Below are 23,833 nucleotides of genomic sequence, written 5' to 3' on the forward strand. Positions count from 1 at the left end.
GCTTGTGTTAACCTGTGATCGTGGCTGTATATAACGCATCCAAACACACACACACACACACACAGACAGACACACACACTTCGTCAGTGGTAGAAAGTGTCGCCGTGCACGATTTTATTGCACGAAATAGTTAAGTTTCCTCCGCCTGTTCACTCTCCGTGGGATTTAAAGGGCACATGACGCATTCAGGTGCTCCTCGTAACTCTTCATGTCAAGACTGAGAGGGAGCTGCAGGAAGAAAGTGCTGCACCTCTAAAAGGAGGAACCATTATATATTAGTCATCAGGCTTCTAAGTCTGCAGGCTATAGAGTACATGGTAATTAAGATTGAGTATTGGATGTCACATTTAGGCTCATTATCAAATCAGAAATGTAGAAATGGTCTTATAATAACAACACTAGTAATCATTACAGTAATAACAATAAATAATGATTATATTTATGGTAATTATGCGTTATAACGCGGTGCTGTCGCTCGCTTCGGTGTATATCCGGAGGGAGATGTAGATAATTATTTTTTTAAGTCGCTTTTTAACATGCGTTTGCGATATCTGACAGACTGCGAAAGCAACATCTGCTGTCACATTTGATTGGCTTGGTACGCGGAAGTGGGCGGTGCAACAGTCCGGGAAGGAGCGCAAGTGCATCCCGGTAGGTGAAGGGAAGGTGTAACACACATTTCAGAGAGAATAAACATACATATATATATATATATATATATTATACTTTTACAGTGATTTTCTACAATGATATAAACATTATACAAGTGCTGACAACGATAGATGTTTGTTTCCCTGCTGTTAGGAAGCATTTACACATTTATTCAGGGTCAAAACATGCGAATAGGTCGTGAATTTACTTATCTCATTTCATATTATGAAGGAAAACAGTGTAACACCCTGTACAGGAAAATATTTGTCTTTTAGGTTCATATTACATCGTCCGTCAACATTTGAGCATCATAACTATGAGGAAAGGGCCTTGATTAAATACAGCCACTTTCTGTAGGTCAAATAAAATGTGTAGTCTGATATTTACCTGGTACTTACATGTATGTATGCGCTTAAGTTCAACATAACAGATCTGTCGTCACCAGCATTATAATGTTTCCCTGACTGACACGTCTGACTACAGAGTACGCTGACATGAACAGTTATTTACTACAATTATTACTGTATGATTTTTCACATGACTAGTTGTGTGTTTCCCCTTATGTCCAACTATGCGGCCTGATACATAAGCTAGCTGACTGCAACCCCTGAAGTCACTGCTTACTTAAAAAGGAGGACTTGTTCCCGCGATCAAAGGCGAGCACTCGGGAGACCGAGCACAAGCCAGAAAGTTAACCTGTTACTGCAGAGAGGACTGCATGTGCCGAGGAAGCACGGCCTGGTGCAGAGTGAAATTCCAAGCGGCATGAAATGTATAGCCTTTTGTGGAGATAATGATTGTGTGTGTGTGTGTGTGTGGGGGGGCTTTATTACTCAGTTTCCTCTGTCGAGAGCCTCGGTGTATCCGTGTTTTCTTGACTTGGCCAGCTTACAGCCCCAGTTATCACCAGGAGAAAAGGTCAAGGGGCCACATGTGTGTCGAGCGAGGTCTGTTTACTGACATGGAACTCTGGGAAAGAGCAGTTTTTTTCTCATGCAGGAATATGGGGAAAACTGGGGGTAAAGATACGGGCTGCAGCTGAGGATTATTCCCACAATTGTAATCATCTGCACAATTCCTATTCAACTGACCTTTGGGCTGAAAGATCAGAAAAAACATGGCGTCCTCAGCTCTATAGCTTTGTCTAAATAATTCCAAATATAGTTTACAAGGTGCAAAACGTTGGCATTTTTCCCACTATTGCTTGGACTTAAATTGACTATCAAATATGTTTTTTTCTGTAAGTGGACTAATCAATTAATTGCTTCAGCTCCACGCGAAATGTTTGAAGTGTTGAACCCATCTCAGATTAACCCCATTAACCTCATTAATTTAATAATGTAGCTAGGGTGGTTTTCTTAGACTTGTAGACCCCCTCCAGAGCCACAGAAGACATTATACAATGATTAGCAGAGTGACCCCAACCTTTATGTGGAAATTGAAGTGGTGCACTAAGATCAGCCAGATATGCCTTTAGAAATACATCGTACTTGTAATACATTCCTACTTTTTCAGCTAATGAGTAATTATTAAACAGAGAGTGTGTTTTTTTAAAAAGAGTGTTAAACCGGCTCCAGCTCACACATAGCTGCCTAACAGTTCCACCCATAATTGGTGAAGGGTTATCACCAGGATGCAAGGTCATGGTGCCACATGTCAACCGGCCTGTTTACTGAAGTGAAACTCAGAGGCAAATTGCTGATCTGAGCAGCAGGCAGGGTACACACACACACACACACACACACACACACACACACACACACACACACAAACAGGTCCCGCGGTGTCATGTGGACAGCTGGTGACAGGTGTAGTTGTTGTCATTCTGCAGATCTCCCTCAGTATTCCTCTGATGCCGCAGAAGAAACGCAGGCTGAAATGTAATGTGCCGCGTGCTCCGATATGTGCTCGTACTCGCCTGCTGCTGGCTGCTGCTCAAAGGCCAGGGAATGTGCGGAATGCAACTTAACATGTCAGTGTGAGTCTTAAGACGCAAAGTCACATGAGCTGCTCAGGAGATGCCCTGATTTGAAACGATGGCGGTGGCGATTATTTCGTGGTCGTCTCTTTCCACAGTCACTTTGTATCGGATGAAGAAGTGAGGGCTGAGTCTGGGCGGACTGACAGGTTGAGTCTCCCAGTCAAATGCTGTCTGATGCTCATGCAAAGCAGCAGGAGTTTCGACAGGTTTCAGGGTGTTACCAGTCGAGTTTGCATTAGGATCGTTTTGTGGTTTAGCTTGTTTTTTGCTTTATTTCCCACCGACACTGCCTCTCTGATTGCCAAGTTATTTGTCTAATCTGTAGCTTTCTCACAATCCAGATTTAATTTACAACGGCTCTTTAATTTACGTTCGGATTTTTGTCAAAGATTACGATCTTTGTTTTTTAATCAATTGCAAATTGCTAATTTGGGGGATTTTGTACTTTCAGTAAGACGAATAAAGGAATGGGTAAGGGTTTCATTTCTTTGGAAGAATATTTATATTAACTATAGTTCACTAGTTCTAATTTTCTAGACTATACAGCAAATCAATTTATAAAAGACCAAAATAGTCTTATTAAGCAATAATGAAAACTATCATTTGTTGCCTCCCTTCTTGGAACAGATTCTTGAATTCTTCAGGTGCATAACTAAATTGATTCATACCTAAATCCCAAGGTTGTATATCCTGGGCGGCATTTCGCAGATTCAAACAGGATTTGTAGGAACAAAATTTATTTAGAGTCAGTGTAATATGTAGCTTAAATATCATCCTGGATACGACTTGTATCCCTCAGGGTTTTTCTTCCACACCCTTTTCCCACTGGTTGATTGATTGTGTGGCCGTGAAGGTGCACATTTATGTTCAACATAAAAGTAATTCACTACTGCTCGTAATTTTTATGGTTTGAAAAGGGGAAAAAAAAAAAACACTGATGAATTCAACAACTTCCTGTGAAACTGGCCGACTCTATCAAGCAGACTTTATTCATTAAAACCAGGTTCTCAGCCATATCTTAAGTGCTCTGTCTGCTTTTTTTATATCAGGGTCTCCCTCATAAACCTGCTCCTATAACTTGATCATGGGTCATGTGGAAAGATGAGCTCCAGTGTAGACGGGACAGGTCAACTTAAACCCGCTTCCCACATGTTGGAATCTGTGATGTGTTAAACAGTGAAGTCTGTTTTGGGAATTTGTTTTATCTCTTTAGATTATTTCCCTGCAGCGATCTCCCCGACCCCCAGCCGTCACTGTGATCATCCACATGTGTCGGAAGGGAGGGGAGGGGAGGGGGGGGAAACTAAAAGCTCAGCGTTTTAAGTGTTCACCGTTTGTACCAAGTGGGCAGATTTTTATCTACGTGGTGCTGTCGGCTCCCAGCGTTGGGGGGGAATAACACTTTTGAATGCTCAGCCGAATGGGCAACAATAGCTGTGGCGTGCAAACAGTGCGGCCCCGGCTCGGCCAGCGGACACAGGACACAGCTGCCAAGGCTGCAGGCTCCAGCCCCAGCTCCGGCTCGGCGTCCTCCCAACACTTTACCTTTGGCACACATGTCATTCTCATAAAGTCAATCATGCCCAGTGGGTGACTTTACACGTCATCAGCAGTGAGCGCTCTCACCTTGAGGTGTGTGGTGCAGCATTATTGACTGTCCAGTCCTGCACTGGTCGATCTGCTTCATGGGATGTGGATATGAGTTCGGAGCGGTTCCGTAAATCACGAGGGGAAAGTACTTATGACAGTGTTACTGCTGCAGCACAGGCAGAAGTTTAATGTCCTGTCACGGCCACAGTACGCAACTTCACATTAACACTTTCAAAACAACTGCATCAGGTGGAACTGAGCTCCTGTCAGAGGCACAAACGGAAACAACGGAAGTGTTTTCATAGCTTCTTTAACAGAGCATATTTCTAGTCTTGATGACCACTCAAAGTTGTATTAAATGCTTTCAAGTTTAGCAGTTTTACCCATTCATCCATTGGGATCAAACTGCCAACCTTCTGGTTAGCGGATAACCCGTTCTACCTCCTGAGCCACAGCCCCCCTCTACATAATCTTCATTATTCTTTAATGAAGTAGCTCGATATAAATAAAAATGTATTCAAATTTAGATAAAACGTTTGTTCGTGTACGGCTGACCTTTCTTTAGGCATATTTATATTTAGCACTCTTTATATTACTTACTTATACCTATATTTGCTTACTCTTCATCATAAGGTTTTGGAAAAGTATATTCAATTTTATAATAACTTTGCTGCCATCAACTCGGATATTAACCTGTGAAATACATGGCAGATTTGAAAAAGATTTATTCTACTGATAAAAAATATTTCTGTTGCTGAACTGCTGCATCTAACTTTTCGTTGTTTCCCTCACCTGCATCCACTGCTGCAATTTCACATGTTCACTAATATTCACATAACTAAACCACAGCGACTTTGACTTTCCACACTGCTAATGTGACACAAAGGGAAACCTTCCAAACAACCACAAACAAATACACATGCGCCATACACACACACAGTGATGTCACGATTCCGTCATCGGTAAAACAAATACTGTTACCAGGTGAGGTGGCACACAGCAGCAAAAGAAGACCTCCCTCTCTACGTCTCATAATTCAAAGTCTTTCGCTATCTTTTCTGGCGATGGCAGTAGAAATATAACGTCCAGAACTAAGTTACACAAAGTTAACCTTCCCGAACGTTACAAGCGATTGTTCCAGGTCAAGCTAAGTGGTGACCTGTGAGTCTCTTCAAGCTACACATCCTGAACACTGATAATTACTAATTACTCAGACTGGGCGTCTAATTTAACAGATGGTGTACTCTACTGTATCACTGTCTGTTGGGAATACGACCGAACCTCGGGAAAACAATGCACCTCTGCAAGGTCGTAATTAGGAATTAAAGGATTAGAATGTGTTTGTGAAAAACAAATAGAAATTCAGCTGGAAACATTTTGAGAGTCATCTCAGTTTATTTAGCTGAAGTTTAAGACCTATAACTTAAGAATTAATGAAACGGGGAGTTGCCATTGTGGAGTCATGTGCCATCTTCATGGAGATACAATTAAACTTGTGCAACTTTGTCCTATGCATTTATCTTGTCAAATTTAGTCAAGCCATCAGTCTGAAAAGCTGGGTCATAAGGTTCATATTATATATTTCTGTTTATGTAATGTAAATAATAGGGAAGGGATTTTTCTGTTTCCCTTGAGACATTTCATTCTTCTACATTTTCGACCACACTCTTCTGGGCCCAAAGTGCAGCAAGCTCAATGTGTGTGTATTAACACACACGTGACGAGGTGACCTTGATGATTCAGAGATGATTTTAAGCTGTTCATCACAGAAGCTCCACAACTGCAAAACAAATGTAGAGGGAACAGCATTACCAGCATTAAACACAAAGATATACACTTTACTATCATAAAAAACTACTAAACAGTAAATAATCCTGCTTGAGCAGCTAAAACTCCCCGCTACCTCCGCTCACTAATATTCTATAAACGTGATAGTAAAAAAGCCTCTGTAAATTATATGAATCCTGACAGATGAGATTCCTGAGGGCTGAATCCAGTCTGTTCCTTAACTGTAGCGTTTTTACATGAAAAGGTTTAAGGAGCCTGGGAAAGAATTTGGGTCTGACTGTGACACATGGGGTTTATATTCTCCTTTAATCTACCTGTAAGGTATAATCTCACATCCTTAATTCATATTAGTCCAAATGAGCTCAGAACGTATCCCAGCCCGTCTTGCCGCTGTGACAGAGGCAGGTTCTGTTTTTACTAGTATTCTGCCCTTGAGCAAGGTAACCAACAAACCAGAATTTCAACAGACAGGCTAAATGTTCAAGCTCATGTAATCTTTTCTTTAACATTTTAACAATAATAGTTTATGTCATGCACAATAATATCAGTCAATGTTCTTGTTCTATTCTACATTATGTACTGTAGTATATTTATTATAAATATACATTGGTGATGCTGTGTGCATAACTGTGTGTTCACATGCTCCTGGGAAGGTCCCATTTCCCGAGCTGTGAAGTCATTGTTCCGACTTTGGTGGGTTCATGTGCTTAGAAGTCGAATGTGTTTTGTTTGAGCGTTTTAAAACACATTATTTACATACACACAAAAGAGCAACAGAAAAAAAAGATCAGGTGTGACAGGTATATAAATCTTTTCAAACCATTTGCAACTGACAAAAGTGTCAAATTTCACAAGTTCATATGAAAAGCTACTATTTAAAGCAGATTTTAAAAATGCTGTTGGTTGGATTGGTTTTAAAGTTTATTGGTCAGCAACTCGTGAACCAAAAGTTTTGCCAGCTGTCTGTGTTGTCCCGACTTCAGATGGCATTCATGTGAATTCTCCCATTCTGAGATTTATTCCAACACATGAATGCGCATTAATGACTGATGGGTGTAGCACAATGTAGCATGTCGCAGCCACAAAAGTACCAACATATTATTCATATAGGTCAGAATCAAACATTTGCCTCAAGGGTCTTCACAATCTCTGCAGCATACCACACCCTCAGCATAGCACCCCTCTTCCCCCGGACAATAGAAAATAAATAATGGAACAAACCTCAGGAAGAGCCACTGAGGAGGGGTCCCTGTCCAAGTGCGACAGGCAGTAGGTGCTGTGTGTACAGAATGCTGATTGTCCACACGATGTCCTTCCCTGACTCTAACTCTAACCCTCTTCCTGTTTTTCTGTGTTGCAGGACCGGAATCGGCCCTTTGATGCTTTTAGCTTGCACTCTTTGGAGAATTCCTTAATGGATATGATAAGAACTGACCATGACAAAGGTAAACCACACCCTGCCGGTGGCCCACCAATGACTATCGCTGATATTATATGGAGGAATCATTTTGCAGGTTAGGAATATTCATACGTCCATGCTTACAGTATTTTTTGTTTTTGTTTTTTTTTGCTTCATGGGCATATCATACTAATTTTTTAATATTTTTTTCTCTATTTGCCAATCTACCAATCAATCCAATATGGATCAACATCTGAAATGAGTAATTGACATTATGAGCCCGACCTGCAAAATCTTGGTGTGCGTTTGTTTGTGCGTCTGTGTGTGAGAGTTTGTCCGCAGCATGCACTCGGGGTCTTCTTTTGCCTTTTCTTTTTCTTCGCCTGTTGACTTTCTGTCGGTTTGAAACACTGGATCAAGTGATCGGTGTCACATGACCTGTGCTTATGTTGACTGACCGTATCGTGAACAGAATCATGCGCCGATCAATGTATTTGTGCTTCATATTGTTATTTTTCCTAAGTGACATGATTACCATGGTGCAGAGTTCGTACATCGTAGTGAAGTGGAGTTTTATTTTGTGTGTGATCGTGTGGCTTAGGCCTGCCACGACTGAGTTAAAGCCTGAAGATCAGATCAGTAACAGCAATCTCCTACCAACCTTTTAAGGTCATCCAATGTATGTCAGGCCTTCTAAGCCAATATTTTTTTAGTGGCGGTCACGTGTTCATTGTAAAAACTCCTGTCTCCCAGATGGGGCCCTGTCAGGTCGGGTGTAGGGTTTTCATGCTCCCCCATCCTCCTATCTTAACAATGGAAAGATTTGTGGGAGGGGTATATAACGAGCAAAGCATGTCGCTTTCTCATCCCTAGAGTCTGTTTTCCCAATCTTGGGCTGAGAGAGCATTGTTACAGTCAACTGGCCCAACTTTACTGGAAAGGTGTTGTAATGTCCTGCAGGCTTTCCCTTTGATTGTTTATCAAAGCCAAGCAGAGACAGAGGAGATACAAGGAAAGGAGCGGGAGTGTGATACATAAACATGGGCGTGCATTCCTGCATCTCTCTCTCTCTCTCTCTCTGCTTGTTTACCTCTCTCATCGTCATGCAGACATTGTGGGGCTGCAGTGTAAGCTACTGTGCCAACCACAGAGCAGCTCCACCCTACATGCATACCTACTGACTGTCTGAGAGGAGCCCTGGGCTTCAGCCAGGTCCGGCGTCTGCTGAAGAATCGACAGCAAGCAGCTGAATGTGCTATTTCTTTTTCATTGAGCATATTTTTTCTTTGTTGCACTTGCAGTTTGCTGTCTGAACTAATCTCTATAAAGAAATTCTCCATGTAAATATTCAGAATCACTAGCAAGGGACAAGATTCCTTCCGTGTCCGTCTCTAGTCATGTGTGAGAAGGCTTTGGTTGCCTGCAGGCGAACGGTTCACAAGTGGACGGCTAAAAAAGCAGAACACATTGAACAAAATATATTGGCTATCAGCTTTTGATTGTTGCATCAATATGCAGATTGCTGTTGATAGAGATTAGCCAAAATGTGGTCTAGACCTAAAACCCCTACCTATCACTGTTTGTTGCTGTGTTTTGTGTGTAGAAGCGTTTGATTTGTGTGATAAAAGAAACTCGTCTGTGAATGGAAGACAGTCTTGGCCTGGATATCCATTGTCTAAACCGGAAGCCCTAAAATATTTGCTGTTGCACTTGATTGACGATAGCCAATGGGCTCAGTGACTGTGTCTGACCCAGCACTGACAATATAGCAAAATGGTCCAGATCTTCATGGTTTAGTTAGATTCAGGTTTTGGTCATTTGTTGAGAAATTTCTCTCCTCAACTATTTTCTGTATCCATATGTGTCATTACTACAAATTTGTTAATTTAATAGAGTGAAGCCAATGTGTTGACAAGCAGCAGTTTAGTCAGGTCAAATTATAAAGCCACAGGCTGATCAGCCGACTGAATTCAAATTTATTTAGACCTGATTCAATAATCCTGTGTCCATGTTTTTCCTGTCAGAAGATGGGAGAAGGGGTTTCAGCTTCACCAGTGTAAGTTACAGTTGAATCAAAGAATGTTTACATGGACATTAACATTCTGTTATTAACCTGATTAAGACAATGGACTGATTGAGACACTGTCATGTAAACAGCATTTCCAGAATAACCTGAATAACGTAACACTTAGAATAAGCAATAATTGAATTAAGTACATGTATGGAAGTTGCCAACTGCTATACTTCATAATCAGACTAGGCTCTGTCATAAATATATGAACATAATCAAAATAGTGTCGTAAATTGGAGTATTGCTGTCCATGTAAATCATGCTAGTTTAACTGAAGCTTGAAGCTTTAGTCTTGAATATAACTTATATCAAGAATTACCAAACAAATCAGTTTATGGGGGCTGGCTGCAGATATAGCGACTTGGAGCAGGGTTAGGCGTTGGCTGTCGTCCCTGTCCCCCTAATGCTGCGGCAAGGCTCGGTTTACTTTTTTCCCATCCGAGTTGTGTCTGAAGCCAACAACCCTTTCTGTTAGTTTGGTGTCTGACTTTAAAGCGACTACATCTGACAAACAATAGTCAAAAGTGTTCAACCCAGTAGACCCAGTTTTGCATCCCCATTTGAAAGTGTCCCACCCACATCCATCCCATCACAGACATTTCTCGCATACTTCTCATTGTGACCAGAATAGTTGTTTTTCCTGGAGTCTTTTATGAGTGTGTGTGTGTGTGTGTGTGTGTGTACTCATGTTGTTACCTCTTTAAGACTTTTTCCAGCATATACAGTTACCTTTTCAGGACCAGTAGGACTCACAAGGTCCAAAGCTTGGTCATAATGAGGTAAAAGGACATTTCTGAGGTCCTGATTAAGGTTAGGGGTTAGCGGTCACAGGGGAGTTGTGGTCAGATTAAGGTTAGGGTTAGGGTTATTAATAAGGTTGCCATGCGCATGAGAATCGGAGGGTCTTCTCAAGAGTGTGTGAGGTAACCACACCCACACACTTTTTTTCAGTGTGCCCTTGTTTGGACAACAGGCGACTTCCATACTGCTTTTGAGATCCTCTCAAACTTTTTAAGAGCTCTTGACTCCTTGGCGAGGGGCGACAGGGCCGCGGGGATGTCTAAACAATCACCATTACTGCACACACTGGTCTGTGTCAGGTGTCTGAACTGGGTCAGCTGAGCTCACGTGTGGAGAGAGCGAGGCCCCCCCCACACTAACACACACATAAGAGATTCTCCCCTCGGCCTGGAAAAACGCCACCAGTTCGACAACAGCCACCATCACTGCTGCTGCAAAGAGTATCGTCACACACGCACGCACCCAGACACAAGCATAGAACACGCACAAATTGTTTCTGACACATAAATCAACGGTGACATTCCATGCTAAACACTCTCACCTCACACACTTGTTTCAGGCTGTGACTCATTGTTGACCTTGACAAAGACGACACAACAGATATGAAGCCACACACACACACACACGCACACACACACGCACACACACACACACACACACAGAGATGCTCAAAAGTGATAATGAGTCCCTTTGACTCCTGCATGTGAATCCCACCCCACCCATCGTGTCTCGTTGAAAACACACATGCATATCAGCTGATCTGACTCACATGACCTTACTCATGCGTCAGTTACAATTTCTGAACATGTCTGAACTTACAATTCTACATTAGATAAGCCTGAAAGAGCCTGCAAAAAGAGCCCCTAAAAATTGCTCTAAATAATTAAACAATTTATTAAAAACACGAGCCGATGGAATGGACAACAAACTTTTTCAGTACAGTGCCTCCACCATGTCATTTGTTTTTGAACAATGTTAACCATTTAGGCTTTACACAAGCAGTTAACATGGATTTAGATGTGTTTGGTTGTCTCCTGCCATGTGTTGGTTAATAGTCATTATGAAGTATAATATTGTTGTAAATGATAGCAGGGGCCAGCTTGAACTGCGTGGTCAGTAGTGGAGGGGGAGGGCAAACACTGGCGCTGTTTGACTTTGTGTGTTTGTTGACAGGAGCAGTGGTCAGTGGGTTAGAGTTGACACACAAGGGTTTTTATCAGGACGAAAACAAGAGTCGCCTGGCAGAATAGGTCAGATGAGTAACACAGTGATTAGTCCAGGTGCTGCGATGAATCGAAGGCTTGGGTGTTTAACTTTTCCTGCGAGTTTTGCACATATGCAGCCTGGACTTTGCTCTGTCTGCCTCTACCTTTGGTAAATTTGTGGTTTAAAGGCTTTAAGATAAAGGTTTAGCTAAAAACTTGAAAAGTACACCAGCACCACATCATCATCTCATCGTTCTCGATCTCATTGGTTTAGAAGAAGTCGTCTACGTGAACTGTTGTCTTTAGGTTCAGAGCGGGGTCATGCAGCTTAAGTCGAGGTTAAAGGTCAGTATTTGGTTAGGCTGACGTTTGGCTGGCCAGTTGGACTTAACCCCTTCACTTTACAAACCGTGTAGCAAACAACACTTGAGATTAGCTCCACCGCAGAGGGATGCCCCCTGTACTTTAAACAGCTGGTAATGACTGCATGGAGATAAGATGATGTGTTTGTAGGTTGTGTGAAAGGTTAAATAGCACCTTGCTGCCAATAAACTACACTTTCAGTGTGTCGGCGTGTTGTGTTTTGTTATGGTGGAAAATCAGTGACTCCTGCAAGCATGACTGTGCTAATTCTGTCCAGGCAACTGAAACAAGTCCCGGCTTGTTTGTCTATTAAAAACTTGTTTTGTGCGGATCTCACAGACCAGGAAAGCGTTACTATCACTCCCAAGTTGTGCATCAGACTTTACTGGATTGTGCAAATCCTCCATCATTGTATGAGAAGGTACTTAATAGTTTTATAATTACTGCTTTTATGAAACTTTAAATGGCAGTGGGAGGTTTGGGGGATTTGCTTCCAGATATATATGCCTTAACTGTTATGTGCTAGGCCTTGATTGCTAAAGGAACCTTTGCCCTGTCGTAATCATCTCACTAAGGGTTGCTGGGTTCAGCACCAGCTGGTATGAAGTGTAGGAAGTGGGGCATTCTGGCAGAGAGACACACTAAACCCTGGGTATTCTCACAGAAGCATGAGAATACCAAGTCTCGATCTTTCCATCTGTTGGACGTGTACAGAACACGTGCACATCGCTGGGTATTGTCATGACTCTTACCCCTCTCTGCTAATGTTGTGATGGTAATTAAAGGTTTCTTTGGCAGTAGTCAGCAAAAGCACAGCTCTCGGGCACCCTGCTGCAGCCGAGGTGTGTTTTTCCATCACCGCCGACGTTTCCACACTTTGCTGTTGCTACACCCACTCCCCTCTCATAACTCCTGCTGCAGCTTTCTATTAGAGGTGTTATTGGGGGCTTAAATATGTGCTATAATGTGGACCAGAGGGAGCAAAACAGGACCAAAGCAGTTGAGAAGATCTCCAGGTGGGATCCAGTCAGAGGTGATCAGCCACGTGGAATCTAGTGAACATTTTACCACATTGGAACTTGAGGCTCAGCATTCGTGTTGCCTTTCAGAAGTTTTGAAATTCACTACATGGAAAGCAAAGGTCAAAAACCTATATTTCCTCAGATTCCTCAAAACCTTTGCACCCTAGACAGACAGCATGATGTCTCCATGATGACCATGATAAATCTGATCTGGTTGATATGGTCGTTGATCAGTGCCAGCGACTCAGTTACTTCATCTGAAGATGAGCTTCTCGGCTTCCTACTCTTTCCTCCCCTGCTGATAATAGACTGAACAGTTAGGTTTTAAAAAAACATGATGTTATCAAACAGTTTATCCTCAATCCAAAAAATAATTTAGAATGCAGTGTTGTTATGAATATTTTTAGCCTATATCGTAACTGTTCTGGAAAGCAGTTAATGAAGACATAAGTGTCTTGTCACCGTTCTGTTTTCAGTTTTTATTCCCAAAGAAAGGTGCTGTTGGAACCGTGCCTAAGAAATGCTATGGCTTGTTTCCCGAGCGGCTGCGCTTCTGTGCAACCATTATGGGGAGGTTGAGAATAGCTCATGCTCTCGATGAGGAAATGTCACCAGAACAGCAGTGGCAGCAGCAGCAGCTCAGGGGCCCCTCAGGCCCTGCCACTTAACTCCTAGGGGAAGCAGATGGCACATGCCCAGAGCTATTTTAAGGGCTCGGGGGGGCAACTGTCCCCCTCTGTCACCCAAAATGACTAATGTCGATGAAAAGGAAAGCACAGACCAAAATATTTGTTGCAACTTTTACCCTATGATCAGCAGTCACAGCTCTGATTGTGTATGTGTTTAATGGATTGTACTTGTACCCAGTGTGCATTCTCTTCTTTCTGACTGCAAAACAAATGCAGTCGCTCGAGGTCAAAGTGCACAATCGGCTTTAGAGATGGAAGGGATTCTCTTTTAGTGACACTTCAGTCAGTGAGACATTTGGTCTTAATCCCCTTAATTCTGTTGGCAGACTGGACCCCACATGTTTACCAGTAATATGACTGTAAAGTACCTCTTGAATCTATTGCCTCTTTAACAGGACAAGATTTCCTCCCTTTGCATCTAATCCTCATGCTAATAAATTGTAAAAAGAATGAGACACTGGCCAACATATCCATAAGTCACACAACCCAGGTGTTCATATAAATGTGTGCACAAGTGTCTGAGCTAATCACACTCCCATTTGCCCCCGAGCCCTACTGTTGTCTTGATTCCCATTGGCCCAGAGGAGTGTGGAAATCCACATTCATCCCCCCCTTGTGTCCCTGCTATCTGTCTTCTGTGGCCAAATTTTGAAACATTTGACATGTCCTCATGATTTGCACCATAGCAGCTTGCAACATAAAGCCTGTTGATCTCTCAATGTCCATGTAGCATAAGGGGAAACCTATACAAGCAGCATTGCAAGAGATCCTTTACAGTCACCTCCCCTAGCCTTTACACCCTAGTGTTAACACTAAAGTGATGCTCTGTGCAAGGGTAGCTCATTTACAGTAGCTGTCCAGCTTAAATGACTCTCTATAGGCTGCCTGTCTCTGTGCGTTGAGTAAATAGCTACTAAAAGTGGATTTTGACAGAGTGACCTAATTTTAAGTGGTTAAGAGATAAAGGGTGTGCCGCTGCTAACGATGTTGACACTGAGACTACAAAATTGTTTCTTAAGCCAGGTAGGATATTTATGCCTCAGCTTAGGTGTATTTTTCTGCTTGTTGTCTGTACAAGAACGATGGAGACAGAGATAACCATGACGATTATTTAAATGTCCCACACCAGCCCTCTCCCAGCGAAAGCACCCGCACATGGGTTCTTGAATCATACGCTTAATGTGGCAGAATGCACACTGTGTTAAATTCCTACCCTTATAATTGCCTTTTGTTTTTGTGTACATGTCTGTGTATGAGCGCATATGTAACAATAAAGGAATGTGTGTTTCTACCTCGCCTTGCACATCTATAATCTGTGGCTATGTTCCCTTCCACTGTATCATGTTTTTTAATTCATTCATGGCATTAAACATTTCATCATGATTCATTCATTTGCTCCCTGCCGACAGTAGAATGGAAGGTTAAATGATTATCTGTCAACAGGCTGGCTTTTATCAGTGCTGTCCATGTTTTCCCTCTTTTGTAAAAGTCTTGTTTTTTTTTTCTTTGACAGGACGTATGGGCCTCAACTTTCATCATCCCGGAGCAGAGCACATAATGCCATTGAACAGTAAGTCCCATTCACTGCAGAGACCCATCATGTTCCTAGAATTCATTGGAATTGTTTCCGTTCTGCCGATAAATGCATTGTGGCTGCATTTGGTCCTCTGGGTTTTGAAAGAACTAGAGACCTGGAAGTTCTTTCTGGCATGTTCCCATGAAAGGATATGGCCCCTCCAACAACACAACCCGATCAATATACAGTACACGGAGCACACCTGCCTACCCTTAGCTAAGGCCTGGATTCCCTGACACCATAAACCTAGGGCAGTCCTCGGAGCTCTGGCAGTTGACCTGTGAATAGCTCTTCCAAAAATACCTCAACATGTAAGATTATATTCCTACCAGTGTCCCACCAGATGGCAGATGACCAGCATTGACACGAGACGGGTCTTTATCAGGTCTTTGTCCCGTATGCTGCTACATAGATGCCACAGAGTTTTCCAGACTTGGCTCTGCCCTGCCTGAGTGATCTTCATTCCTCTTTAGATGGGGTCAGGGTTATAAGTTCTTCCGGGCTCGATTTCCTCTAGTTCAGAGAGTCATGTTTGCCTTGTCCAAAAACTCGGCAGATATCAAAGCTGGTTTGAACGACCAGTGATCAAATCACTTCAGCAAAGCCCTTCCACTCTAGATATGTTCAGTTGGCATACAGGGATACAGACGGGTGAAGGCAGACGAAGCAATTTCCTAATGTCACATATCGATAGCGCTGGTGCTTCTCACTCTGTTCTTTTCATCATTCGTATCCTCGGAGAACGTGTCTCGGAGTGATGTTAAACTGTTGTGTCATGGGATTACGCTCAGGCAAGCACGGATCTGCCCGGATCTCCCCAAGTCTGTCAGAACTGGCTCACACTGTTGTAGCCTCTGATGTGTGTAGACAGGGAAGCTTCGGTTCCAACTTTTTAAAAGTATTTTATTCAGCTTTTCTCCCTCATTTCAACCCATTAGCTCAGCCGCTTCATGCTGTGAGAGCCTGTAAGGCCTCTTCTGTCTACGGATAGCACTTGAAGTGAAGAAGAGAGGGTTGAGCGTGATCTGCATAGGTCGTCTATCCAGATTTCTTAGTGATGTTCACTTGACAGCTTAGTAGAAGCGTCTGAGGCTTTGAAGCGGCTCAGAGCAGGAGACATCAAACTCCTCAAGCCCAGAGGAATCACCGAGTTTTCTTTAAAACATTTTCTCTCTTGCAGACATTACACAGTTTGAAGCTGGCACTTCTTCTTAACCCTCACTTTTCTTCTTCCTGCTCTCCCTCGTGGTCGGTGTTTCGTCTCGTCGAGGGATCTGAAAATTTCCCAGCGAAACGGTTCCTTCATTTTGCCCTGGTTGCTAGGTGACTTTGTTTCTGCCAAGACCAGACGGTGAGAGTGCAAAGCTGCAGAGACTGCCCAGGCTTTTTTGGGGGGGAGATTGGAGAGTCAGATCTTTTTAATGAAAACATAGCAAGGGAGAAGAGGCTCTGAGACAATGTATTCCCTGAGAGGAGCCAGAGGGCCAAGTCACACAATGGGGCGCTCGCAACCCGAAGGCCCATATTGCTTTTTTGAGGCCACGAGTCTGCTTTGTGACTTATGAGTTTAGAGCTGCAGGAGGATCTGTTCTGTGTTCTGTGTAACCCCTCCTGCTGTTTGTTGGAATTTGCTCCGTCTTAAGCCACATTTTGCCTCCTCTGCGGTTTGCAGTCACTGCACAGCGAGGTTCCAATTGAGCTTGTTTGTAAAAACACTTCGGAGATTAAGGAAACACTGACAAAGGTTTCTGAAACAATATGTGGTTTTTCTCCACATAAAAGTAGAGCTTTATTGAGTTTATTCTTGAACTTTGAAGAGCTGGTGTTGCAAATTTGGCTTCCTACTGGAAAATCCCGACAAACTGGAAATTATGGATCACTTTTCACAAATATCATTTTAGTATCGCCTTTTAGCTTCGTCCTGAGCTTTAAATTCAATCTCCTGGTTTTTTCTCAGGCAATTTCATTTACATAATAGTTGAAAGGTGGATTTATATGCACGTGATTCCAGCTTAAGTGTGTATCTCGGTGGTATTTCTCAATGGATGTAATTTCGTCAGTTGTGAAGGAAACCAGCTCAATTATCATTAAATGACCCAAGATTGTTTAATGTTGTTACAGGTGATGGGATATTAGAGAAAGACAGAGACGCTGCTGAAAATATTGACCAAAAAAAGTAACTCAAACAATCTCAGCTGAAGGTCCACTTACTTACTTACTTACTTACTTACTTACTTACTTACTTACTTACTTACTTACTTACTTACTTACTTACTTACTTACTTACTTACTTACTTACTTACTTACTTACTTTCCTTCTTCATCAGCTGATGGAGTTTCCTCAGTTGTCATGGTGATTTTTAAGTTGTTATCATATTACATCCTTAGGGATTTATATTTTAACTTTTCTGGGGCACACCCCATGTTGATCGAAATTGCTCAGTTTCCAAGGACCTTGACAACATTTAGTCATGTATGGAAGAGGAGTCAAGACCTTTGTAAAAAGCCAGTAAGTTGCCGCTGAGGACACAGGGTTTATTTTTTTTTCCAAATGCACCCCATGAACCCTGCAGTCTAAAACGTCTGAGAAAAGTGCACAGCTGACAGAATTAAAATTCCCAGTTGTTATCTGACAGTTTTTTAGATTCATGCAGTGACGTGAGCATTAAAAAGACTGAAGAGATAAGACTGGAACATGTGAAAAGCTGATTAGATATAAGTGATGATCACAGTGTACTTTTGCCTTGCGGTAGATTTGGATCAGTGCAGCCCACAGACATTATAGCCGGTTCTCCACCCCACCCCCCCCTCCACCCTGCATGTTATCCCCCCCGCTCAGAGCCCAGAGGCTGCCAGCCACCTCCACACTCTCCCTTTAACCTGTGGGAAGTTTCCACTTGCAGCTGGCCTGCCAAATCTGACCCTGGAGCAACTTTTTAAATATTTCACCGAGGCCATGATAATGACTAACCTGCTCTACCTCCAGTCCTGCGTGCACTCAGCTTTATGGCCTCATTTGTGAATATTCACAGAAGATTAGCACGAACGCGAGCCATCGATGGTTCATTAAGCTGAGATGACGATCTCCGGCTATGGGGCGTTGGATTATGCTGCTAAATATCTCAGCCATCTCTGTGGCTAACCCCACCCGCCCATACCGCATCTGCTTTCGTCCGTTGCTAAGGCAGGTGCAGCAGGTTTACTGCAGGGGGGGGGCACTAATCACCCTCCTCCTGTTGGCCGAAGCTTAGGTGGAGCCATATGTGGTCTCACTGTTGCCTTAGAGATGTTCCTGGTTTTGGTTTACTTCCTCAAAACCCATGTCTCTGTATCTCTTTCCTGCCCCAACCCTCTCTCTCTCTCTCTCTCTCTCTCTCTCTCACCCTTGTGTCTCTCTCCCTCCCTCCCCCACTATGCTGACAAGCAGCCCGGAGCTATGGCCGTAGAAGAGGTAACGTTGTGGCATCTTCTCTGGGGTTCTGCTTGCCATGCTGACCGTGTCTCTCTCCCTCCCTCTCTCTCTGAAGGGGGGGGGGGGGGGCGTAGTGTGGTGTCACTATCTGCTTTTCATCTGTGCTGTGATTGAATGAAATCATATTAATTTTGACACACTGTTTTCCATGATGTGCATTCAATCAAGATGGGGCAAGGGTCCACCAAATTTTAATCTTGTTTTGCTTGATGGTGAGAGGGGAAAAAAGTCATCCTGCTAAATTTATTTTTGTCTCTGTTCTGAGTCAGTGTTCTTCCTCTTATGCTAACGCAACCACTGGTGCAAATGTGGGAGGTTGTAATTCCTAAAAACACAAAGACATCTGATCTGATCACAGTATCTGGTGCAAAATCGACACACTCCCTTTTCTTTCATTGTCAACTGCATGATTCTGAATCTGCCGCCAAATCCAACGCTTAATCTTTGGAAATGTTGAGGCATGTTTGGTTGGAGACTTTCCAAATTTAACTTTGGGGATTTTCATGAAGGAGGACGCTGACTCAGAAGTGACTCATCATCTGGATTCTGCTGGCGCTTCCAACATGGCTCATTTTTGATTTGATGTGCTGCTTTAATAATTCTGATTTTCTTCAGCGAGCGGGAAGGGCTGCCGTGTGGCATTTGTACGTTTACTGTAATATCAGGCTGGGGTTATTATGTTTAGACTGTAATATGGTGGAGATGGGAAAGTGCAGTAAATATTGTCTGAATCAAAGTCCTATCAATAAAGAGTGTTCATGAGGCGCTGACATGAACACACAGGAGAAAAAAGTGATTTCTTTACTATCTGAAATTTGTATTTCTTCAAAAATCAAACCCGCTTAAGTGAGGGACTTAATTGTGGTTGTAGTGAATAGAACATACATATTCTATTTGAACAAGCAACACCACAATGTTAAAACACACTATATCCAGAGTAGCACACACCTTTGCCCGAGGCCCAACAGTCTTCACTAAATGACACACATTTATAGATTTCAATTCCCTTAATACGCCTGATTTTTCATCCAAATCCATGAAATGTTCTTTGGGAAAATGGTAAAAATGTCTCATAAATCTGAGCCCATTGTCCAGATCCACACCAAAATGTAATGGGTTCTTTCATAGCCCATGTCTTACCCTTCTACCAAGTCTCATCGAAATGCACTTGCACTCAAATAGCCCCTGCTTGTTCTTAGATTTGCTCTGCTGGTGCTCAAACTCTGTGCTTGCACTCAGATAGTTTGTTGAATGAAAATACTTAATGCGCTCCAGCTTTAGCTCTTCTTGCACTCACACTGGTCTGTGAGCGTGTGAAACATCTACTCTTGGATGTTTTGTGCAACAAATCTGCCAATATTCCCCATTTGTATTAGTTTGGTACATTTGACAGATGTGTTGCACCAAAACATCCAAGATGTTTCACACGCTCACAGAGGCAGCGCGAGTGCAATTCCTAGCACAAGCAGGAACTATTAGAGACTATTTGAGTGCGAGCTATGCAAGTGCAAACTGAAAGACATTGAATTAAGATCTGGGGGAAAAAAACTATATTGGTGGAGGTGATAATGCCCAGACATCTGTCCAGCAGTGGAAGCCCCCCTGTGGGAAGCGTAGATGGTTTAGACTTCCACAGGCTTGATGTGTCCGAACACCATAACCATTACTGGCTGATCAACTGTCTCTCCATTCTCATTATGTGCTGCAGTTCAGCATGGTTCCCTCAGGTCAGGGTTAGTGTTAATGTTAGGATGATTAGGAGCAGGAGCAAGTTCCCCAGACGGCGTTTGGATGTCATGATTATAATTTGATATATGCAGCGGTCAAATGCATGTGCACCCCCGCACGTTACACACAAATGTGATTGTGGAACATCTGAATCTAAAATCATGGACTGCTTTAACAACACCGTGCATTGTTTTGGAAGGGTTTCCACAAGAACCTATTTTTAATTCAGTGTTCATGGATGTCACCTTTTTCTTGAATTGTTATAGAATATAATAATTTAGCTTGTGGATTTCCTGTCTTTTTAAGATGATACATATTTAATGAACAATACCCAGTCGCAGAAGAATTGTATTGATAATCCATCACATTATTCTGACGTATTTATAATATAATCCGATCATAGTAGTTGTAGCTTTTTACAATATCCTTATATAATGAGTTAGAATGGATGTTTTGAGCGGACAAAACAAAGAATGATGGTGACCTCATGAACCAACCTGATTCTGTTTCTATAATTGTTTCCAGAAGTGATTAATTCACTCTTACCTCTCACACTCCTCCCTCTTTACCTTTCACTCTTACACCTCTCTCTGCTCCCCTGTCCTCCCTCCTTGTCGTCCCTACCTCTTTCTCTTTCTCTTGTCTGCCCCTACCAGGTCGTTCTTGCCTTTTCCCCTTTGAAGACGGTTTCCTCGACGATGGCCACGGTGACCCCTCCTTGACCCCGGGCCTGAACTCGCCGACCCGCTGTCAGAACGGAGAGCGGATGGAGCGCTACTCCAGGAAGGTCTTTGTTGGAGGACTTCCACCCGACATAGATGAAGGTAAACAAAAGGGATTTACATGCGGAGGAAAGATTTCACTCCTCCACACCGCCGTGCCACAAAGTCAAACTGATACACTCTGTACTCTACGTACACAGCTGGAAGCCTTTCAGTTCCGTCTTTGGCTGTTTGCCATTAACAGTTACACACACACACACACACACATATATATAAAACTGGCTTTAGGGCATGTGGACACTCCTTGTTAGGGATAACACATTTTTTTAGCCACAATCATCATTTGGGTTCCCAGGCCTGGGTTTGATGTACCGTTCGGAAGTTTTACAGCAATGTTTCCAAACTAAAGAACACTTTGCTGAAAGACTAGTTGGACAAATAGGAAACATGCTTATTAGCTTTCTTGCAGAGGGTTACCAGAGCATAGCATTGTACAAAGACAGGAAAATTCCCCTTAGCAAAGAAATAGTTAGGCACATCACCCCCTTGTGTAGCCACATGTCATTTCTGTGGTTTTATGGTTTTGTATGAATTAAACAGGACAAAATGTCACAGTCAAACAGTAGTTCACAGAAAACAGGAATGAAAAAGCCCCGATACAATGCAAAAGCCACAGTAGATGGAGATAAACACATTTTTACTATAGAGATGTGAGGGGTATCGATCTTTACATCTCAGCAAGCCATTTTAGGTGCACCTAGTTGGGGACAAGAATTGCATCCAGAGTTTAGCCATTTCAATTTAATAGATCTGTATTTTGTATATTGCACAAACTCATAAATATAAGTCTCCCCCAAATTTTGCAATGTTAAAGAAAGTGGTAAAAACAAATCCTAGATCTGCCCCTGATACGGATCTGCACCCGAATTTAATGGGTTATTTAATGGGTTCTTCCTCTGATCCATACCACATCCTTAGTTCCACAAGGTTTTAGTTGTAATCATTGCAGTAGTTTTTGTGTAATGGTGCAAACACCAATGACATCACCTCTTTGGCGGAGAGATAAATATGTCATTTGTTGACCAGACCAGAGCCGAAGATTCACTGTATTTCCTTCTTCCTCATAGATATATTTAAAAGATTCTTAACATATGTAGATTTTTAAGTCACTTTCATGTCTGTGACCAGATGCGTTATAAACCTGAAATTGTTTCCTGGGGCGTGTCTGAACGTTAATATGGGATGTTTAGGGTCATATGCTCCTACAGCGTTGAACCAGCTCATGTAACACGGAGTGGATGCACAGTGTGAGCCCTGAGCTGGCTGAAAAATTCATGAGTTTCCACGGCACGAGTCAGACCAGTGCAGCAGGGATGTGTTTGGCCTCTGCTCCTGTTTAACACATTGGCTACCACTGCAGCAGAAACATGGTGAAAAGTAGAAAGTGTGGCTCTAGAGTCCCTCACATGCATAGTTCATGGACAGCCATGGATGGTTTCTCATCATGTCATGAACACAACACTCAAACCCCCTTCCTTCTGTGTTCTTCCTTTTTTTTTTACACAGATGAAATCACCAACAGTTTCCGTCGCTACGGGCACCTGGTGGTCGACTGGCCCCACAAAGCTGAAAGCAAATCCTACTTCCCACCCAAAGGTAGGAACGTTTCTCAGGGCATAATCTGTGTTTTCACGTCAGATCAAAGTCTACACCAATAAACATCACCTCGGGTGTGTCGCCGTCTCTGAGTTTTGCAAAGAATCATGTTTCCCGGAATCCGCGGCTCCCGCTGGGGAAGCATGCAGGTGTCTGTTTATGTGAGCAGCCCCCTGCAGACATCTCGAAGAAATGCTCATATCATGTATAATGAGTCCATATCCCGCCACCACCAGGAGCTCTGACCCATAAGTGTTTGTTTGAATGAGTAAGTGAGGAGTGTGAAAGTTCTTTGTTTCTCTGCGTGGCCTCTCTGGTGTCATGTGTGGGCAGCTGATCAGAGCAGCACCACTCTTTTCCAACATCCCTCCCTCCGGCCCAGGAGCTGCCGTGCGTCAAATTAGGGAAGCTATTAAAGACGTCCTGGAAATAACTGACATTCCATGGACGAACGGTAATACGCCGCATCTGGAGACCTGCAGAACTCTCTGCCAGCTTCTCCTCCACTCTCATTTTTCAACATCCCCCCTTTTTTTCTTTTTTTTTTTTTTAGCTCGGGAGGATTATTTTGAATAGGCTTGGCTCCGATAATATCCAAGCCAGGAGAGAAAATGCAGCATCCTTTTAGGGGAATGAATGAGCTTACGGCAGCTGGAGGACGCCGCCATGTAAGGGGAGGAGACGTGGGAATAAAGATTTGTGTAGAATTCATCTCTCGCTCTGATTTAAAACCCCCCCTCTCCAAAAAGTCAAATGGAAACCGATAAAATATCCTGTTAATATAAAAAATCCATAATCAGCAAGGAATGTTGGGCAGATTCTTAGCAGCTAAAGCTTCAGGGTTGAGAGCAAGTCGATGCCTACATGTGTGTGGGAACATGTTCTACTGTTCTACGGACTGTGTAACGGCTGATTTACAAAGTGGTCATTGGCCCCTCCTGGTGTTGAGCGTTCTTCCAAGCTTGACCGAATGGAAGAGAGCTGTCACTTTCCTTCCTGCTTCCCATTTAACTGCAGGCAGTGTGTGTGTGTGTGTGTGTGTGTCTGGACAGCTATGAATGTGCTTTGGTTCAGGAGTGACTCATACCATGGCTCAGTCTTATACTTCAGGGAGCGGGT

General features: G+C 42.9%; 1 protein-coding gene across 7 annotated transcripts in view; it reads left to right on the forward strand.

Annotated features, from left to right (window-relative positions):
- The window catches only part of cpeb3 (cytoplasmic polyadenylation element binding protein 3), a 41,811-nt gene that overhangs the window by 4,001 nt on the left and 13,977 nt on the right, over positions 1-23,833 (forward strand). For 4 of the 7 annotated variants that reach the window (XM_061086958.1, XM_061086959.1, XM_061086953.1 and 1 more), the window contains 5 exons: positions 7,371-7,524; positions 15,074-15,130; positions 18,564-18,587; positions 20,993-21,160; positions 22,625-22,714. In XM_061086958.1, the coding sequence (XP_060942941.1) occupies positions 7,371-7,524; positions 15,074-15,130; positions 18,564-18,587; positions 20,993-21,160; positions 22,625-22,714 (493 nt within the window). The remainder of the gene's footprint in view (positions 1-7,370; positions 7,525-15,073; positions 15,131-18,563; positions 18,588-20,992; positions 21,161-22,624; positions 22,715-23,833) is intronic. The other 3 variants (XM_061086955.1, XM_061086954.1, XM_061086956.1) reach the window with 3 other exon arrangements.

The sequence above is a fragment of the Limanda limanda genome, chromosome 15 (assembly GCF_963576545.1).
Source record: "Limanda limanda chromosome 15, fLimLim1.1, whole genome shotgun sequence".
Taxonomy (NCBI): domain Eukaryota; kingdom Metazoa; phylum Chordata; class Actinopteri; order Pleuronectiformes; family Pleuronectidae; genus Limanda; species Limanda limanda.